Below are 16,429 nucleotides of genomic sequence, written 5' to 3' on the forward strand. Positions count from 1 at the left end.
AATGATAATGAAGTAAAAATGATAAAATTATATAAAAAATTTGTCTCTGTATGGAAGATTGAAAAATTACTAAATTGAGAGAAACAAACTTCATACTCTACACTTAAGTTTTCAAAATATTACATATGAATTTTATTTTGTTTCTAAAATTCATTCAATTTTATTTCTTCGAATGATAATGAAGTAAAAATGATAAAATTATGTAAAAAATTTGTCTGTGTATTCAAGGTTGAAAAATTAATAAATTGGGAAAGACAGACTTTTTATACTTACTTTGCTCATAAGTTTTCAGAATACTACATATAAATTTTATTTTGTTTCTAAAATTTATTCAATTTTATTTCTTCGAATGATAATGAAGTAAAAATGATAAAATTATATAAAAAATTTGTCTCTGTATGGAAGATTGAAAAATTACTAAATTGAGAGAAACAAACTTCATACTCTACACTTAAGTTTTCAAAATATTACATATGAATTTTATTTTGTTTCTAAAATTCATCCAATTTTATTTCTTCGAATGTTAATGAAGTAAAAATGATAAAATTATGTAAAAAATTTATCTCCGTATTCAAGGTTGAAAAATGACTAAATTGAGATATAAAAATTTTATACTTTACACTTAAGTTTTCAAAATATTACATATGAATTTTATTTTGTTTCTAAAATTCATCCAATTTTATTTCTTCGAATGTTAATGAAGTAAAAATGATAAAATTATGTAAAAAATTTATCTCCGTATTCAAGGTTGAAAAATGACTAAATTGAGATATAAAAATTTTATACTTTACACTTAAGTTTTCAAAATATTACATATGAATTTTATTTTGTTTCTAAAATTCATCCAATTTTATTTCTTCGAATGTTAATGAAGTAAAAATGATAAAATTATGTAAAAAATTTGTCTCTGTATTCAAGGTTGAATAATTACTAAATTAAGAAAGACAAACTTTCTACTTTACACTTAAGTTTTCAAAATATTACATACTTATTTTATTTCATTTGTAAAATTCGTTGCTCAATTTTATTTCTCCGGAATAACAATGGAGTGAGAGTGATAAAATTATATATTATAAAATGTAGAATGATTAACATCGAAGGTATTTATTTTCAAGTTTGTATTTCTTGGATAGTAGTAAAAAATTTGAATTTCGCGTGAATGGTAAAATTGCTCTGTTGGATTAGTAAAAGTACAGGTTACCGTTACCTTGAGGAACATTTTAACTTCGTTAGCTCATTAAGAATGTAGTCTATTTGAAGACTTGGAGCTGCTACTTTCCCTTGTAGCTATGTTGCACCAATCGAGAGATGCAATTCCATATAAATGCATACGGTACAAAGCATGTAGCACGTAATCGTACATGCTCCTGCATCGAGTTCCGCCGTATTCGATAATACTATACTCGTTCCGAAGTTCCAGTAATTAATATACGAAAGTGAGTATTTAAAATAATATCGCTATCACAGATTCTTATATAGTACCTAATATTAATAGCAGTAATAACTGAAATCATTCACATTAATATTTCCATAAAACCGTTGTGTCTTAATGGTGTTTTTATTAAATATTAATTGATTCATTAAGTTGTATCAATTATGAGCTACTTCCATTTGCTGTCACGATTAAATAGATTTTATCAACTGTGCACTAAAGCATTTTGTTCTCTTTCATTTCTAATTTGTCTAACTTGATTTCACTACTACATCAAATTTAAATATTGCAATATTGGAACAGGAAAAGTTTATTTTTGAATTATCACACGTGTGACAGCTGGTATCAAACAACTATTTTATTTAATCCCTGAATCAAACTATCATCAGTTACAAGTACTGAATATTTTTATTTTTAATTGTTTTATATTACAGTTACAAATTTCAAGGAGTGATTATTTCTTAAAATTCTTTTTTGAAAGACGTTGGAGATTTTGTTACGCAGGGAATTTTAAACAATGCACACTGTATCATGAGTTAAAATAAGATAAAACGATCGTGTAGATGTGAATTACTATGTTTTACAGATTTTACTGCTGACAGCACTTCCTATGTGCTTGGCACAATTCACAATACAAGGATCCACAGACGGGGATCGAGTTGCCCAGGGTTTAAGGGTTGACGACGAGAAAGGACTGGAGTACATAAGAGGAAGTGGTAAAACATACCTTAAATAACTTATGTACTGCAACTATTGTTACTATACAAAATACTCGACGTAAAATTCGCAAATTTTACTAATTACATGTACAAGAATTTGTACTCTATATTTAATAATTCATTCGTGTCAGGAATATCAAATCCATTAATCTGAAATTCAACGTTTGCTTTATCCTGTTCAATTTTTAATTTTCCAGACTCATCGGGTGGCTCTAGTATTCAGGGCTCCACCGACGGTCACTCCAATATTCAGGGTGGTAACGACGGTCACTCGAATTATCAGCTTCAAGGTGCCACTAGCGGCGGTGCAGAAAGATATTTACAATCAACTACCCCCGAACAGTTTAATATTCAAGGACCTTCGGATGGTTACGGACAATCAGGGTACATCCAGGGTACCTATGACAGCATCCCGTCTGCTCCAAAGTCTCTTCAATACAACGATCCTAGTGGTAAATAGTTAGTACACTCGAGTAAAGATAGGATTATTATTGCAAGTATTCGAAAGATTCAGCACGATCAACTCGTTAGATTCCAAGTATAAAATATTTCTAAATATGTTTAACATTCCGATTGGTCATCGAGATATTTATTTATTATTTCTAATCAGTTGTTACATACTCATACCAGAGATTATTTGACCATCGACTTCCTGGAGTATCTAAAATATTAACGAACTGTAAAATTATTTTACTCCTAAAAATATAATTTTGCACGAGATTTCTTATGTAAAGGTACATTTCATAATCTATATACTATATTCTACAAATGGTATTATATTGTATATATTTTGACAATATTTTCCAGCACCCTTGCTCCTATTAGATCGAATAATCGAACTATTAGAGCTATATGATGCAATTAAATGACAATTAATCTGGAACTGTGGTATTGTTTAAAAGGTCTGAGAGTGAACTGGAGATCGTACGATCGTACACCACGGCCAGTACAACAGCCACAAGCGCAAGAGCAATATTCAGCCCCAGTCAGCGCTCCTCAGCCAGCACCCTATCGTCAACGTCCACAGGCACGACCACAACATCAACCACAACCACAACGAGTATCACAACAACCCGTGTTACCGCCAGCGAGATCTTTCGATAACGCCCCCTCACACATCAAGCAAATCCTTCAATATCAACAACAACTTCCGTACACGAACATCATCCCTGAACCCTATAGGTAATTTATCTAAAATTCTTCCTCCCTAAACTGTGTGTAAATAATGATTACTTCTTTTGGCTTGTAACGATTCTTAACGATAACTAAAAGGATGAAAGGATTGTACAATATAATTGATATTACTGTCACGATCTATTTGCGATACGTGAATTTTTTAAATGTGTAGGTACGATTATTAGTGATATCTATTTGCGATACGTGAATTTTTTAAATTTGTAGGTACGATGCCTTATTAGCAGCGCAGGCGGGCAAACAACAACCACAGTATCAAAACGAAGCCCAGGATCAGTATGAACAGGAGCCACGACGTCCATCTTATCGTGGAAAGTCTAGGCAGAGACGACAGACGCGTCAGAAACCGCCAGCCGAGCCTCAGATTAGGTACAACAACAATCTGCCACCCACTATTCAACAAGTGTTAAAATTCCAAGCACAGACACCGTACATCAACGGAATCCCCGAACAGTTCAGGTAAATTTCATAATCTGTTAATAGTCCTTGACTGGTACGATGGGGTCCAAACTGACCTCAAAAATCATTGAATTTTCCCAAGCGTTGTTTTCGACTAAAATTATTAATTACATCTGGACGATTACTCGTGAGTTTGAAATTTACTGTTTCGTATATTAATAATAATTTAGTCGATACTCTCCTGGAGCAATTGATTATTCCAGTTATTTACGTTTTAGTACATTTGTATTGTTAATTTAAAAAAAAATTTATGTATAGAGAAGGTTATTAATACGTTCACACAATTTTAATTAAATTTTATACTTGTATTATTCTAATTAATTGCCCAAAGTATAGTGCTGAAAGAACACTTAGTATGATGTACTAAATTTGCTAGCAGTAAGTGTGCTACAACAAGAATAGTCATGTAAGATAATTCTAGCCTTTCTAAAAGATACTGGACTTTCTCATTTGGTATAGTTATGGTTTTGCCCCACTGATTATTTGACCGTGGCAAAGAAACGTAGTCAGTAATAACATTATATGGCGCATGAGACCTTAACGTATTAACTTAACAATACTTGTCAATTGATTTCAAACGAGCTCGAATGCAGATTGAATCAAGTTTGATCAATTATTCAAGCTACTTGCCTTTAAATCTCAAGCACTTGAATATTTAAATTTGCTCACCTAAGTTTAAATATTTGAACACATTGAATTCTCTCAAGTTTGATGAAACATTCAAGCTGCTTGACTTGGTTTGACTTGGTTTAATTGTGAAGTACTCAAACATTTAAATATGCTCCCCAAAATTCAAATATTTCAATTCTCATTTAGACTGAATTTTCTCGAGTTCGATCAAACATTCGATCTATTTGACTAAATTTGAATCTCGAATACATAAATAATCCAGTTTCTCCACCGAAATTTCGTACACAGCTCGTTCGATTACTACTTTAGTCACCTGGAAAACCTTACAAATTCTCAGATTTAACGAGGAAGCAGCCGTGGAAGAGCAAAGGCAGCAGGTTCAAGCTCACTTTCAACAATTAGCAGCGGAGGCAGCGCGTCCCAGGCACAAGAGGCAAGCGCAGCATCGTCAACCGCAACCCCAACCGCAACGACCACCTCAGGAAGTTCAGCCCCAATATTCGACCAATCTTCCAGGTTACATTCAAGAGGTGTTGAAGTTCCAGTCTCAAATTCCCTACAACATTTTGCCCAATCAGATCGCCATTCGTCCCGAGAAGCCTTACGTGCCTCAGCCCGTCCAACCTTCTCCGCAACAAGCGCAGTATCAGGGTCAATCGAACGCGTATCAAGGTCAAGCGGACCCGTATCAAGGCCAACAAAGTGCATACAACGAAGCGTACAATAATCAGGTGTACAACAACCAGGTTCAACAGTCCCCGTTGCAACATTCTCAGGGACAGTCTCCGTATCAGCGAGCAGGGGACGCGGTTCGTCCCGTAACTGAAAACCAGTACTAAAGACGTTAAACGATGCATCGATTTTTCTCCTAATTGGACGTTCATCTCGTTATCGATCGATCAGGCTACGTGAATCGATATTTTCGAAAAGGAAACATGGCTGAAAGACGAGTACACGGGTTTGCTAGAAGAATTATCGCGTCGAGAAAGTATCATAGCTGCGGAGAGTTCATCATTTCTCAAATATGGACGCCTACGTTCCGTTCAATTCATCGAATGGGAATTCATTTTGTTGTTACTTCGTTAGACATCGACTTAATTATTTGATAAATAAACGAATAGAAATTAAATGCGTCTTCTAATTTTTACGAGTACCGTGTACCAACGAGACGATTCTAATTTCGTTTTGATTTCGAGAGTTGATTTTTGTAAGCATAATTCCTCGAGAAGAGTTTATCAAGTTAATATTTATTTCGACAAGTTACACTGTTTTCTATTTTGTTACAAAGCTGTCGTTGATGGTGGATTTCTGGAAACATGTTTGTGAAGATGGGACAAATTGTTATCTGAATAAAAATTTGGAATAACAAACAAAGAATGAACTGTTTATTCGTTATTCGTTCAATAAAAATGATAATCTGAACTACAGAATGAAACAAATAAAAATTTAACTGTTCGTTCCGATAAACATTATAAATAAATTACGTTGAATAAAATTTTGCCCACCTCAAAATTACAGCAAGTTTCACGTTAATAATTATAATAATTCCATGTAAATTTAAGAACATCACCCACAAATGTTTAAGTCTAATATGTTTTACGTGAAGAAGTCTTTCTAATTTAATTTTTCGTTCTAAATTATCATAATTACTTTGGACACACTATTATTAGTTAACATACTAGACCAGGAGTACTATAATTTTATTAATATGGAAATGCAATATATTACGCTTTTCGAATGTCTCCTGCGTTCAAATATGGCGGAATTCTAATGTGCGAATAATTTAAATAGCACAGCAGTGCATAGAACGAATTGTTGCAACGGGAACAATTTAATGCTCGAGGAATTTCGATGTATCGAGGTCGAGATAGAACGTAAATGTCTCATGGCAATATATATTTTCTCGAATGGTCAAACAAGACGAAATACACGAACGAAAGAAGCGAGCCACTTTGTGATGTATCTCTGTTCCTCTTCTATGCACAGATTTAATGAACTAAGAGTGTTATCTAATAAACTCGTCTGTTTTTATACCACCACGTCTTTAAAATATATAATGTTAAAAAATAGCCTCGATCAGTCACCTCGAACGATAGCAAAGCGAGCATAAGAAACTCTCGATGGAAGTGGGTCAAGTGCACAGGTGTTACGTTTAATTTAAATATTGTATATTAACGCGACTGGCAATATTATCTAATTATTAATAAAAATAATGGTGACACGTAATTATTATATTCCGATATGCTTTGCTATTATAAACCATAAGCACAATTAATGTAAAAATTAGAGTCCTGTAATCGCAGCTCGTTAAAGAAATTGCACTTGATGGAATTAAATTGCACAAAGTTTCGTTTCGTCCATGCCAGACGTGATCCACTTTCGCTAAAAACTGTGTAATCGTCGGAACGGATTAATAATTCAGAAAGTTGCTCTAATTGTTTTAATGTCGGGTTTCGTCTAGGCAAAGTGTGCAGCCGCTGGACGTATTAATAATTAACCGTCGAAATCGTCTATTTAACGGTGCATTAAATTTTTTAGCGCGCGTCGAGAAATGGAACGGAGAATGTGGAGCTACGTTAAGGTTAACCGTGCCACGGTTTGCACTTACGAGTACGTGCACCGTTCAAATCGACGCTTTTTACAGAATATAAAGTGTCCACGGCGCATTTTGAGCGAGATATTAATGCGATCGACTCGAGAATACGGAAGTGACCGATGCACGTGCTTCCTGCAACGATCGACCGTACCGTTACGTGACTAGAAATACGTGTTTTACTCGCGCACAACCATTGACTCGTGATTTATATTTACGTCGTTATCAGTTTTCGATTAAACCAGACTTATCGAGTTTCTGTGCAACTTTTAGTTCCATTCTCCTTGCTTTAATTTAAGCCCCGCAAGTTTTCGATCAACGTTTTATTATTGCGGTGTGTACCAGTAGCTGACAAGCTTTATGATATGATTCAATAAAGAGAAGAAAACACGAAGGGACTGTGCGTTTCTACCTCCACTGAGAATCCAGCTTTCTATTTTGTATTTTAATCGTTAGAAATTATTAAATTCTGGGTAAAATAAATATCTGGTTTTTGAGATGCTGGGAGAAAGATTGAACGTAGATTTTAATTAATAAATTACTTTAGCTCTGTTAGAGTTTATTTAAATTTAAATTAAAACGATCTTAAAGTTACATGCTTATTTTCTGAAGTGTACATTTCTTGTTACTTTTCATAATCGATTATCGAACGTCACAGTGTAAATTATTGTACTCTTCATCGATCTCCTATAGTAATTTTATTTTTATTATTATTATCGTTGCCCAAGTAAATTTCAATCTACACCGTTGTCCATTGCCTTCGAATGTAAAAGTTGATCGAAAGATTTTTACGTAACTGTGAATTAGCTTCTGATATAATACATATTCGAGAAAAGTGGTTCTGGCTTCTGGTCTGCGTAACAAGGACTTCGCTCGGAAAATTATTTGAACGAACTGAGACTTCTAACTATAGTTTATCGCAACTTTAAATACTATTAATGATTTTATTACACGTTACAAATTCCAACTATTGTCCACATTTGGGTTTCTTTCGGTGGTATCGTCCACCACAAAAAACAGGTTGCTCACGACTAGTTTAGGGCAAGGGTGACCATAAGGTTCCTCACAAGTTAGGTGACCAGCGATTAGTCCCAGCTCTGCATAGTAATCAGAAAGGGGGAGAGTTTTGTGCTTCATTGGGGCAAGAAAGTAGGGGAAGAAGCCACAATTGGCCAGTTCGTCACTCCTGGTTTAGAGTTAGTGTAATTATTGGATTTTTCAGACTATTGTAAACTATATCTGCCACGTTTGATAAAATATATTTGTTGAATTATAATTATCATTACCCCCAAGAAAGTGGGACGAAATACGAGAATGTTATTACCTAATCAAATAGAAGAAATACAAAAAATTGAATTTTCATTGTAGTTATTATGATGGGTAGTATCGTTTCAATGTTTTGAATATCGCTATAAAGAAATTTCCCCCCTTTTTATGCCTGGTGTAATTGTTTTCTTAGAAAGAGAAAAATTTTTCACTTTCACCGTGCCTCTGCAATATTATTTACGCACAATTATGGTATCTTCAAGATAATGAAACCTTTAAGAAGGCATTTTAAGACCTCTAATAACAGCTAATCGACACCTTATCCGGTACTCTAGGTTCAAGGAACTCTATGGAAAACCAGTTTCTTAAAAAAAGAACTCGGTTGGGTTAATTATGTCGTATATCAGCATATCTTGTATCTCTAGGTTCAATTATGGTAACACTAATGTCGCATTTCGTGTACACGTGACACACAGAACTTTGGAACGTAATTAAAAGGTTTCCTTTTTTGGCAACTTTGCAATATTTAATTTTGAAACGTTTATCGATTGCATTTTTTTAAATCGGATTCCCCGTGATAGTGAAACATTTTTTACTATCTCGTAGAAGTACTTGCGTAATACGTCTCGTGTGGTAATGTGAAACACGAGATTACTATTTGCAAGCTACGTGATAAGTACAGCGTGTAAAAATCAAAATGGCATTTACATTTTAATAGCAGCAACTTTCTCGTGGCTCTAGAATCTAGATGTTCACGGTATCACACAGGATAAATAGTGTAATTTACAAATAAAATAATTGTATACCTAGCTACTTAGAGCAACATTATACGATTATTAATAAAAAAATAACCTGTGAATTTCATGCAAAGAAATTCGAAATTTTATTACGATTAGTAAAATTCTTTAACTTTTAAAAATATCTATCATATTTCATACGATATTTCATGAACTTCTGTAAACTGGCTAAACACTACGATTAAGAGACAATATCAGAACACACTATGAAGCTAACCTCAATAATTTATAATTAATTATGTTGATTCTAATTAAATTTATTGAATTTCAGATTCATCCACTAAGATTTATTAATTTTATTGATTTCAATTAAATTTAATTCAAAATTAAAGCTCTAAAATTGATGGAAAATATTCATCACTTTGATCAGTCTTAAGGGTTAATAAAAAGTCTTTTTTCTTCAGAAAACCTGCCCACAGGGTCAAAGTCCAGAAAGAAAAAGTATTATATATGACTATTATTAAATAAAAATTTCTACCTTCTAATTCATTTAAAGCAACTACTTGTGTTTGGAATTTTAAAAGCAAACATAGAGCGAGTCTCATTCTTGAAACAGATTTTAAACAGTTTACCGGTTACGTATTGAACTATAATTGATAGTTTAAGCGAACCATAATAACATGGAGCCAAACTGTCGCTGTCCTAGGTTTTCCAGTGCAACCAGCTCGATCGTTTCCTGGGTAGCAACGACTGAAACGTTGCATTCCACGAATACAGGGCGCGTATGTTACGTGACGAACGTGCAGGGGACCTATGCGATAAAAGAAAAAAATCAGTCGAAACCGACCAACCGTGAAAGTTAGTGGTTGGCCGGACCATTTACCCTGGAAACGCTCGCCCATATAGAAGTGCGTCGCGACACGGCCGCCAGTTTCGTCCAGCTACCATCCCGAAATCACCTACACCTTCGCCATGAAGTTCCTCGTGAGTACAAATCAATTTTTATATCTTTTCTTCATCGCTTACAATCATTATCTTAATTCGTCTTCTCGCGTAATTGGAATACAATTAAAAATCCCAATCGAAGCGAACCATTTCACATTTTACATTTATTATATATCATTTAAAAATATTGATACGTGACTTTTTTACTACTGGTATAAAATATTCTATCCTGACAATGATCCTTATAATTTAAAAATTGTAAAAGATAAATAAGTAATTTTTAGATATTTCAGTTTTGAAAAGTCGAGTATTTAATGTGGATTAAGAATTTTGTAATCTTAGGTACATGTTTAACGATTAGTTTAATATTTTTATTACTTCAATTTATTAAATAGATATTGCAAATCTTTGTAGTACGTTTGGTAATCATGGTTATGGGTAGACTCTGATGCATAGTGTTATGATTTTACTAACAATTAATTTGATTCCTTTACTACTGGTATAAAATATTCCTCTTTGTTCACTTAGTTGAAAATATTTTGATAGTTTACTTGGAATATTATTTATAAATTTATTCCTTTGCAATGAGTTGTGTTAGATTTATTACGTCTATGTCTTTCTATACGAATGGAAGGAAGTATCATTTTAAGAATATTAAAAGAGCCTTTTTACTGGTGATATAAAATATTCCTCTTTATTGATAGTCTCCCCTTTCTTTATTTCGTTGAAAATATTACTGGAAGATGAAATATTTTAAAAGTTTACTTGCAATATTATTTATGAAACTATCTCTTTGCATAGAGTCTCATGTTTTCTTCAAGTGGTTAAACATTGTTGTGAAATCTTTTTGAAAATAAATTAAACATTCAATGAAAATTAAACAGTGTTTTTGATCTAAGTTCGTGCTCTATAAATAAAATGAACGTATGAAAATTTGCAATTTGACAGAGACTTTTGTAAAAAATTATTTTTCTATATATACAATTTATCTTTTCAATTGTAACCTTCACTGTGGGAGTACTAAATTTACAGCGTAAATTATGTTGCACGAGTCATTGAACTCTCCACTCAACCTCAAACTTGGCTTCTTTTACCATTAACATAAATTTCATATTATTAAAATTTATATCAAGAAAGTCTCTTTGGTTCAATAAAATTCTAAACATTTCATTTTCATTTTAAATATTCATATAATCACTAAAATTTCGTCCATACGTTAACGTATTTCATAATTTGTTAAATATTGTTAATTTTAAAAGTCACCATTTGATAATTTTACACTTTCTGGTGAAATGTACTAAAGGATGACAGCTTTCGACGCGATTTCTCACGTTAGTGAAATAAACGCACGCAACGACAAATGATTAGAAAGCTCCTAGATAGGAAACACACATAGTCTACGGTTTAGCCGTAATCCATGGAAATTTTTTAACACACTTTCGACCTGGTTTCCGTTATCGCGAATGTCGAATCGCGTTAGCATTTGAAAGGTGTGTACCTATCAAATGCTTTCATCCTTTCCCTTTGTGAGAACTAGCTTAGATCGTGTCATTTCGGGCACGCGTGTAAGTATGTTGCGCGCAATGGTGTGCATCGTGAGAAATCGGTACAGTGTGTTATCTAGCTTTCTCGATCGGGATCGATATTTTTTCATTCGCGTTCCTTTATTTTTACGTGTACGAACGATCGTGATATTTAAAGAGAATTACTTATACGGACACGTATCATAAATCCTTATTTTGGAGTTAATTTATATTATCGTGATTAAGTGAAACGAGAGTAAACTGGGTCAAGTTAGAAAGAGTGGCCTTTTGTTGTTTCGTGTCATTAATTTTTGCGTTCTTTAATATTCATTGGATGTTAGAAATTGGAGAATGTGAAACTGAGTAGCACCTATAGGGAAATTTATATTACGAGTTATACTTATTTGAAAAATTAGTAAATGTATTAGGTTTCTTATTTAACATTTTTCTATTTTATTGACAAAGCTTTGGTTATCAAAACTTTGTTATGTTATCGTTACGGGAGGCTTTGAAAATCGTGATATATTTTTCTCAAATTAAACATATTAATTAACAACGAATGAGAAGAAGAATCTGTGGTTTTGATAAATATATAAAAATTCAACATTGTCAGATTTAATGGTTTCAATGATAGTAAGTAGGTCGTTTACTCTATTTAGTTAAAGTTTCGAACAAGTTGAAGGTCATACAGTTTAATTAATAAATAAAAGGAATGTTAGGATGTACTGATAAATATTATAAATTCTAGGTTTTAGTATTAGCTGTGGTGCCTATTTACGCCACTGGCGATGTGTTTGGAGACCTTTTGGGACAAGAATTTCAACAGTTAACTGTTGGTAAAGTATATTTTTTATATATTTCAAACGACAATAAATAAATTTTCAAGCAAAAATTATTTATGTATTTAATCACCGATCATTCTATATGTTTTCAACTTTTGGATTAACGAATCTACTGTAGAAAGAAAACTCAGTTCTTCGAGGCGTTACTAACTGTGCTGGATCAGACGTTTTAATCAGTTTTCCAAAGGCTATAATTAACAATTGATTATTAGGATCTAATTGCCTTGCAATTACAGACACATAAAAAATCTGTAATTTGAAGGAAAGAAATTACAATAACAAATACAGAATTGTTATAAAATAAGTTCAGCGTTTCTCAGAATTAGGAGACGTGACATTCAAGAATCTTTAGTTTCTAGTGTCTCAAAACAGTTTAACAACACGTATTAAAAATAGTTAAACTTTACATGTGTGTAATTTCGAGGCTACTAGTGCTTTATAAATATTTGAGCCGTTGTTAGAAGCGGCAAGGCTTCCTCTTTGAAATGGCTTTTGGTTTTTGTCGATCCGATTATCCGTTTTGGAGATATCGTCGTGTAAAGGAAAGTGTAATTTTTCAATTTCCACTCTATCTGTCTCCGTCTTACGCTCGGACCTCTTGTTCTCTCTCCCTTGCTCCCGCGATATCCGTCTTGGACTAGGCTAAGAATACGTATTAAAAATACTAAAACTTTAAACGCGTACAGTTCAAAAACTACTAGTGTTTTATAAATTATTGGGACACTGTTAGAAGCGGCAAGGCTTCCTCTTTGAAATGGTTTTTGAATTTTGTCGATGCGACTTCCCGTTTTCGAGATATCGTAATTTATGTAAAAGGGTATTTTTCTTAATTTGACTATCTCTGTCTCCGTCTGACGCGTCGCGTCGGGCCTCTCTCTCGCGCGTGAGTCGGACAGTCGCGTGACGCGAAGCGTAGTATTTCCAAGAATTTACTACGCACTGTTTACTATTTTCACGCGCGCGAGTTCATTGATCTCAATGAACGTAAACAAAGCTTCGGACCCTTATATCTCCGTAGCTAGCTACCGCATCGACTTGAAAATAAAATCCTCATATCTCCGGAACTAATAAAGCTATCGACTTGCACGAACGCTCATTTTAAAGGGCATTTCATTCTCTATCCTATGAACGTAACAATTACTAGAATTTCAGCTATCTTCTATGTTTATTTTGACATTAACTTTGACGCTTAACTTGAAACAAAAATTGTCATATCTCCGGAACTAATTAAGCTATCGACTCGTTTAAACGCTCGTTTTAAAGGACACTTCATCCCCTACCCGATGACTACATCAACTATTATTATGCTATCGGCTTGTTTGGAAGCTTGTTTTAAAGATTTCATCCTCTACCTAATGATCATACCACCTACTATAATTTTTGCTATCTTCTATGTTTATGTTCACATTTACTTTGACGCTACAACTTGTGTGCAACCACACTGAACTATAAATTATTTATTTAATTGAAAATGAATCTAAATTTGTCTACAGAATGTTTGCTTAATTACTAGGCAGCATTTTTTCGAAAATAATTGTGTTCTCCGGAACTAACCATGGAATCGATTTGAAACAAAATTCATTTTCAAGGGCGTTTTATCCTCCATCTGATGTAAATTAACACACTTCGACGTAGTTTGTAAATTTTCTATATGAAGTTAACACTAGATTTACGAAAACCGTCAATTTGACGGGTGTCTGATTCCATATTTAAAATTGCAGAACGCGTAAATATTATTTTTTAACAACTTATGTTGAATTTGATTGATGCACTGGCATGAATACATATTCTAATTAAAAGGAAAATCGTATTATATGGTAGTCGTCAACATGAAAGGTGTCAATAAATATACGCGCGATCGATGCCCGTAAATCTAGTGTTAAATAACGCTTTAAGAAAAAATATGCGACATAAAAGAGAAAGACGTCTAACGAATAAACTTCAAAACACAATATTCTACACGTATAATGCACAATTTAGGAGTACGTTACAACATAAAAGAGAAAAGACTGATCATTTATCCAGTTATGGTTGGAATGGGAATACATGAAGTGTCGGTAGATTTAGTGTTAAACAACCCTTTTAATTTTCCAGACCACGTTCGCGAGAGAAGGCAGGCTCAAAAATACAATCCATTGAGTCAAGCTCCGGCGCACATACAACAGCTTCTGCAAGCACAGAATGCTCGTCCGCCGCTGGTTCACCTTCCTCCACAGCCAATCCCGAAGTTTGGACCACCTCAGCCAGCGCAACCATCGCAATACCAGCCACAAGTCTCGTACGGCTCGGGAGGCCAGCCACCGAATTACAAGAAACCGATTGCCCCCCAGCAGCCTCAATACCGCCCCCTTCCCGCTAATTACGCCCAGCAAGCTCAACAAAACTACAACGCGGCGCAACGGCAACCTTCCTCGAAGCTGCCGGCTCACATTCAACAGCTACTGCAGTATCAAAGCAATTTGGGGAACGCCATCCCTTAAGAAACATGGTCGATGGACTCGTGATGTTACGAGAAGAATGGTCGTGAGATGTCATCGGGGGTCCATGAGTTCCTTTTCGTTCGCTAGCTTCGAGTAAAATGCTTCGAAAAATTTGCTTTCTAAAATCTCGGAGTATTCGTTTGGTACACGGGCAGAAATTTGGAACTTAATTAATTTTAATTGTAATTTATAATTATTCGAGATTTTAGGTTATCCATAAAATGGCAATGCATCGTTTCGAATGAACTTGAGACAATAATATTTTATAAATTAGACTGTCTGCAGAATAAAATATGTATCATAGCTATCGTATTCAAACTTATACCAATTTTTCTGTGGTGTCGTCTGTAGTCTATATTCATTTTTGATTTGTCTAAAATATTTTTCTGTTGTGATGTTTGTAATCTGTAAAGTTCCACATACACATCTATGTTAATTTTATTCGATGTTGTGCAGTGCCATTTATGGAATATTCAACCTTCAAAGTGATATGAAAGTAACATAGCTTTATTGAAAATTATAATTATATAACTGTATCAAATATTTCGGGAATGTTTCAGCACCAAATTTTTGCCCGTGAAGGTAGAAATAAAATATGGAAGTTCTTGGAAATTGTTAATGTGCTGAATTTTAACGAAACTCACGACTGAACAATTTGAGTAAACGTTTTAATAGATATATTTAAAATTTTATATTTTACACGTTAGCAATTTTATAACGTAAATGTTAAGATAACGAACGATTTGAGTTTCGCGGAAACGAAGAAATGGTTCAGTGATCTGGAGAAGTTGATTTGTAGTAGAACGTATAAGCGAAGAGACCGATTACATTTGTGTATTTAATTTATAATCTTATATACGTTGAGGAAAACGTAAAGGGGTGGAAAGATGAAAATAAATATACTTTCGTTTAATTTTAGAGAATTCTGCTTAATTAATTGTCTCAGTATTAACAGTATCTCCGTTCGCAGTATTGTTCCATTGAAAATATGATTTTCAATAAATTAACCTACCCAACAATTGTCCTTATAATTTAAAAATTGTACGAGATAAAAAGATCATTTTCAAATATTATAGTTTTAAAAACTCGAGTATTTGGTGTGGATTAAGAATTTTGATCTATTTCTATTTACTATAATTTTAGATACATGTTTAATAATTTTATTACTTCAATATATTAAATAGGTATTTAAAATCTTTGTAGTACGTTTGGTAATCATGGCTGTAGGTAGAGTTTGATGCCCAGTGTTTTGATTTCATTAATATTATAAAAACACAATTAATTGCATTCCAACAACAGTGGAATAATATTACAATAACTCATCACTTTCTAAAATAATTAAAAAATACAAATATCTTAAAACATTGAAAACTAAAAATATCAGATATAAACTTTTAGAGTAGGGTCAGTTGCCCCAATATGGGATACATTCAACAAGCAACACGTGTTCGTAAAGGAATATTGAAGAAAATATTGTAATCTGAGTTTTTGCAAGGTGATCTTTCACCTAACACTATACATACTAAGGTAAGCGCATGAGTTTTGTGTTAGCTGGATTATTTCTTCAAATATAAATATAAATATATGTCGGAATCCATTAAAAAGTTTT

The 16,429-nt window shown here is 33.4% G+C and overlaps 2 protein-coding genes across 2 annotated transcripts; both read left to right on the forward strand.

The window, feature by feature from the left end:
- The first annotated feature begins 2,042 nt into the window (after window positions 1-2,042).
- On the forward strand, window positions 2,043-5,273 carry LOC122395661 (adenylate cyclase, terminal-differentiation specific-like). The gene is made up of 5 exons (XM_043393437.1): window positions 2,043-2,148; window positions 2,349-2,603; window positions 3,054-3,333; window positions 3,553-3,804; window positions 4,772-5,273. Exons 1-5 carry the CDS (start codon window positions 2,043-2,045, stop codon window positions 5,271-5,273), a joined length of 1,395 nt encoding a protein of 464 aa, XP_043249372.1.
- Window positions 5,274-12,210: 6,937 nt separating this feature from the next.
- LOC122396187 (developmental and secondary metabolism regulator VEL1-like) lies at window positions 12,211-14,820 on the forward strand. The gene is given in 2 exon segments (XM_043394369.1): window positions 12,211-12,334; window positions 14,435-14,820. Coding segments are annotated over 2 exon segments (510 nt in total).
- The last annotated feature ends 1,609 nt before the right edge of the window (window positions 14,821-16,429 follow it).

This window comes from Colletes gigas, unplaced genomic scaffold (genome assembly GCF_013123115.1).
Source record: "Colletes gigas isolate AHSC1104 unplaced genomic scaffold, ASM1312311v1 Colletes_gigas_Sc00001, whole genome shotgun sequence".
NCBI lineage: Eukaryota > Metazoa > Arthropoda > Insecta > Hymenoptera > Colletidae > Colletes > Colletes gigas.